Raw genomic sequence first — 5,712 nt, forward strand, 5'->3', positions numbered from 1 at the left:
CGGAGCCACGGCCTCAGCGGCGCGGGCCGGAGCTCGGGCAGCAGCGCGCGCCGCGCCGGACACGCAGTCGTGAGGGCGGGGGCCCGGGGCCGGCGGGAGCTCCGCGATCACGGGCGCCGGCGGCAGCCGCGAGCCTCCATCTTGATTTCAAATGGAGAAGGAAGGAGGGGGAGGGGGGAAATCACGGCCGAGGGAACCCGGGTGAAAGGAAAAGGGAGAGCAGGGAAAGGAGAGGAAGGAAAAAAAGAGGGGCTTCGGTAATTTCCGGCGAACCTCGTCAGGGGCCCGAGCGTGGGCTCGGTGGGAGGGCGGAGCCTGGTCGTGGGCGGGGCCTGGCGAGAGGGGCGGGGCCGCGCCGGGAGGGCGGGCACCTAGGAGCCCGCGGGCGGTTGCGGGAGCGTTCAGGCGGTCTCCTTCTCCTCTGCGCAGCTCTGACTCTTGAAAGGAGCTGGAACGCTCTGACCAGCCCGGGCGGACCTCTCTAGGCCCGGCGTTGCGCCCCTGCATGGGGAGCACCGTCCTCTGAGCTCTTGTTTATTACTGATCTCGCCCGCGGGGCCGGCACTGGCATGTAATCGGTATTCTGTACTAGCTGTTGAATGAAGAGAGCGAGAGTGAAAACAGGTTATCTACTCCAGTCTGGGGAAAGTCTTCTCATCTGTACAATGAGATTCCAGACTCCACCAAAACGCAGAGAATGGGGAAGGAGATGGGGCTGGGGAGACCAAAGGAAATGAGGGGTAGGTGGCATCCAGTTTTAGGGAAGATCTGCGTCAAACGAGCACTTGACAAATCATCAGGTACAAAAACCCTAAGACGTGGCCATAAAAGAAGTGATCACAAGGATGGGTGTCAGAGGTTAAAGGATCCAATGCAGCAGAAAACAAGGAGACACAGAAACAAGATTGATTTTTTTTTAATTGGATGATGAAACCACTCTACATGTATACTGGAAATTAACGAATGAATGAATGAATGGTGGATGGTGGAAACCGGGTTTTTTACTGTTGGAGAAGTAGGTTACAGATAAGCAAAGAGGAGGAAGCTAGATGATCCACGTGGTTCTGGATTAGAGTTGGAGACATAATGTGAACTCATGCTTAGCTTAATATAGATGCAGGTGGATATGTAGAAAGATGTACAGATATGTGTGGATACATGGGTTAGTATGCATACATAGATTTCTTTGCTCTGTCAGCTAACGGGGCTTAGAAATAACACTCCAGTAGCAACGAGCACACCTGGCACTCAGATCTTGTTTTTAACGCAATTCTCCCATAAAAGGAACAAGGTCTCCCTGAGAAAATAGCCGATTCTATGACTAGGGCAAAAAATATACAAGACAAGCTTGGAGCACCTTGTTCTGCCAGAAGTAAGGAAGAACTCAAAACAAAAAAAATTTTAACCAACAACAGAAGCATTGAAGGGGGTCTGTCAAAGGGACACAGGAGCCAATTGAAAAAGCTCCCAGTGGCCAAAGCTGGAACAATTTGAGCAAGAAAATAAAGAAGTATACTTAATTGTAAACCAAAGTATAAAATAAATATACATGAGTTGATACTGATATAAATAAATGATTTAATAAGTAAATAAATGAGCCTAATTTCCTATGCAGAGGGATTCCACATCATTTATGTAGATAGTCCTCAAAACAGAAAGGGGCTGGGGAATAGCTTCACAATGGAGAAACCTAACAAACACTACTTCTGCCAGGTGATCAAGAATAACATCAATAGTGATAAATCATGTGGATGGTATGTACCCTTGATATGATGTGATGAAAATGACACTTTACATCTATGTCTTCCTCCCAAAAATACATAACCCCAGTCTCATCGTGAAAAAAACATCCAGGGGCCGGCCGAGTGGCGCAATGGTTGGGAGCTGGCTTGGGACGCCAGAGGGCCCCGGTTCGGATCCCACATGTGAGGGCCGGTGACGCTGCCCTCCACAGCTGAGATGCTGGGCAGCGGCTCAACCTGGAGCTGGGCTGCTGTGGGTCGCCGGTGATGGCGTGGGCTGCAGCCCCTGTGGCAGTGGGTTGCCATGGGCTACCGTGTGTGGCCGGTGGCCAGCGTGAGTGGCCAGCAGCCGCCGTGAGTGGCCATCCAGAGGCCGGCGGCTGGTCTGCCTCACCCGAGAGGAGCGCAGTGATGGTGCCAACTTGGGCCAGTGGGGCGGCGTCCTCCACGGCTGGACTGAGGAACGGGGGGACGGCGGCTTGTCTGTTCCCCTTCCCCCAATTCCCCAGTGCTGTTCCCATCCCCCAATTCCCCAATAAAATCTTAAAAAAAAAAATCCAACAAATCCCAACTGAGGAAGATTCTACAATCTACCTGACCCATAGCTCCCCAAACTCTCAAAGTCATCAAAAATAAGGAAATCAGAAAAACTGTCAGTCACGAGGGGTCCAACGAAACATGACAACTAAATGCAATAGTCTTAATGAGATCCTGAAATTAAAGAAAAAAAAAAGGATGTTAGGTAAAAACTAAGAAAATCTGACTAAAATATGAACTTTAGTTAATAATGTAACAATACCGATTCGTTAATTGTGAGTGGGGCATATGGGAACTCTCTGTATTATCACAATTTTTCTGTAAATCTAAATCTATTCTAAAACAAAAGTTTATTTTAAAATGTTTTTTAAAGTGTGCAGTCTCTCCAAAAGAAAAAAACGAAGTAGATCCAAATTTCATAGGCCATTAGCTCAAGTGTGCTGACAATGTTCCTTTTCCTTGTTTTTCTGTTGGGTAATTTCTATCTCCAGTGCCCATTCCTCCTTGCAGCAGAAAGCTTAATCTGGTTCATGGAAAACTCAATCTCCAGGACTTTCCCCTTTTTCTTAAAGATTTTATTGGGGAATTGGGGGAGGGGAACAGTGTTGGGGAATTGGGGAAGGGGAACAGCCAAGTTGTTGTTCTTCAATCTTTGCTGTGGAGGGCGCCAGTCACCATTTGGCTGTCCATCAGCAGCTTGTGGCCTCTAAGCTCAAGGTGCTGTGTTCAATCTTAGTTGCAGGTGGGCGTCCCATGCAGGAGTTATACCAGAAGCCTTGTTGTTAAGAGCGCATGCCCTATCCACTGAGCCATCCAGGCAGCAGCTCAGCTCAAAGTGCCGAGTTCAGTCTTAGTTGTGGGTGGGCATAGCCCACCATCGAACAGGCAATCTTGTTGTTACACCAGCTGAGCCATCCTGCCACCTGTTGGCAGCTCAGCGACAGCTCAGCTTGGGCGCTGTGTCACTGGCCCATGTGGGAATTGAACCAGAGGCCCTGTTGCTCAGAGCTCAAGCTCTTAAGCCAACTCTTAACCAACTGAGCCACTCGGCCGACCCTCCAGGACTTTTCTTTGTCAGTGAAGTACTTTCCCCCTCCTGCCTTCTCCCCAAGGCTGCAACCAAGCTCCCAGAGGCGGTGGAGATATCACAGCATGGGGTGGGGATGGAGAGGTTGCACATGATCCTTGGTGCAGATGTGTATCCCATGTCTGTCCCCCTCTCTGGCACTCCTGCCTGGACTGCAGGCATAGATTTCTGCTGGTGCATCCTCCTCACCCGAACACAGAGGCCCTCCTGAGCTACTCCCAACCACTCAGCTGCACACAGGGGTACTCACCCCCCTTCCCTTCCAACCCCACCCCAGAAAGAGGCCATGTTCTCTCTGCTCCAAGATCCCTCCAGCCCACTTGGATACAGACTTCTTTTCTCAGACAGTCACACTGGGGTCTAATGCTACCCACCGTCTCTCCCCCAGATCGCAGAATTATTTCCTCAGCAGGAAGAAAACCTCTCTTCAGTTCCATCAGGCTTTCTTCCAAATCTATTGTTTTGGGCATGATCCTTGTGTTCCTAGGAGACTCCATTTTAGTGTTCAAAAAACACTTTCCCTCCAATTATTTCCTCTGCCATGGTTTCCAGGAGTGTCTACAAACTCAGAAGCCGAAGGCTGACTTCTTTCTTCCCCTTTGCATCCCTCCTGTAGTAACCCTACCCTGGGAATACAGAGGTCCCCCTCTGTTATGTAAATGGCAGAGAAAGGTCAAGAATTTGAAAAATAAAAACTGTTGGGGGTGGAGGGGACAGGTTTGATATCATGCAGCCACAGAAAGATTGGTGATACCGTAGTGGCGTAGTGGCGTTGCTCAGGAAGTGACAACTGGAAAAGGCTAACTGGTGTGGGAGGGTTTGCAGGTGAAGGCAAGTTCTGGGTGTCAGGAGTAGCTGGAGAGGGAATGTGAGCAGCATTGACTGCTAAGGATGTTGGAGATGGGGTGGACATGGAGTGGTTTGTGTGTATTTGGGTACGAAGAGCTCTCTAGGGTCAAGACCCAGATATTGACCAATTCTTCTACCTCAGGTAGAGTCGATTCCAGGAAAGAGGTAGAGAAGACACATCAGAGTGTGGGACATGCATGAGGGCTCCCCCAGATTGCAATAAGAGAAGAGACTGTGCACAGGTTGGTTGGGGTTTTTTCCCTTCTGCCATCTGAGCATGTGGAGGGGGATCTAAAAGGGTTTCATGACAGCTGCTGTTGATCCTACCCAACCTTCAAAATCCAGCTCGAATTTCATCCCCTTTTATGATGCTCCTACAGAACTCAAATTGATCTCTCCCTTTCCTGTATTCTGCAGCAACGGTCATTCTGGCATTTGATCATGTGCTACATTACATTATGTATGTCGTTCATGTTTACTGTCTTGCCTACGAGATGAGGAAATCCTTGGCAATCAGTACACAAGCATCAGCATGTGTCCTGTGTGCCTAGAACTGTACCAGGCCTGAAAGTGTGGAGCAAAAGAAATGGCAAAAGCCAGCTGGGACAAACCCTGCACGTTACCTGCTCAATATCCTTCCTCTCCTTCTTAGGAGAACCCATGCCGGGTTAAAACACTCCGTTTCCCAGCTGTGGTGGCCATGGGACAGGGTGCTGACCGATGAGATGTAAGTGGAAAGGACTGGGCAGGGTTCACAAGAAAGGGGTCATACTCAACACGTGTGTGCCCTTTACCCTTTGCCCTTTGTCCGCTCTTCTCCAGACAAGATGCTAGAGACGAGGAGGCCACTGTGTGACTGAGAGGGTGAACATGAGGACAGAAACACGTGGTACAGGTGACTGAGTGAGCTGCCCCCCTCTGAACTTCTCGTTCCACAGAAACATACAAGAAAAAGAAGACCCTGATTTAGTGAATTAACCATAAGTTGAGTGCTCAGTTTTGTGTGGTCAAACCAGCTCCTGTCAGATAGACCAGCCATGGTTCTTTATCAGTGTTTTTCAAACGTTCTCACAAAAAAAACCCTGAAGATGGAGGAGGGTGAAGAGGCAGGTACAAGGGGTATCTTTGGGGGTCTGGGAGGGGAACCCAAGCAGCTACCACAAGACAAACATGTCTTTAAAGTTGCTGGCTTTTTCTTAGAACTGCATATGAATTTTTCTTTCTCCTTGTGTGTCTGTATTTATTTTAACATATAAATAACATCTTAACTCATTTACTAGTTGTTTGGGGTTGAATTATGCCCCCTCCCCAATACATTGAAGTATTAACTCCCCTAGTACCTTCAAATGTGACCTTCTTTGGAAGTAGGGTCGTTGTAGATATTATTAGTTAAGAGGAGGTCATAGGGGAGCAGGGCAGGCCCCTAATCCAATGTGACTGGCGTCCTTATAAGAAGATGGCCAATCTGAGGCAGAAACACGCAGAATGTCACGTGGA

The 5,712-nt window shown here is 49.0% G+C and overlaps 1 protein-coding gene across 1 annotated transcript in view; it reads right to left on the reverse strand.

Annotated features, from left to right (window-relative positions):
- The window catches only part of LOC109384663 (collagen alpha-1(III) chain-like), a 103,461-nt gene extending 98,584 nt beyond the window's left edge, over positions 1–4,877 (reverse strand). Inside the window, exon 1 of the mRNA XM_019646194.1 lies at positions 4,839–4,877. Coding sequence (XP_019501739.1) covers positions 4,839–4,877 — 39 coding nt within the window. The remainder of the gene's footprint in view (positions 1–4,838) is intronic.
- Between the last annotated feature and the right edge of the window lie 835 nt (positions 4,878–5,712).

The sequence above is a fragment of the Hipposideros armiger genome, unplaced genomic scaffold (assembly GCF_001890085.2).
Source record: "Hipposideros armiger isolate ML-2016 unplaced genomic scaffold, ASM189008v1 scaffold_98, whole genome shotgun sequence".
In the NCBI taxonomy this organism is placed as follows: domain Eukaryota; kingdom Metazoa; phylum Chordata; class Mammalia; order Chiroptera; family Hipposideridae; genus Hipposideros; species Hipposideros armiger.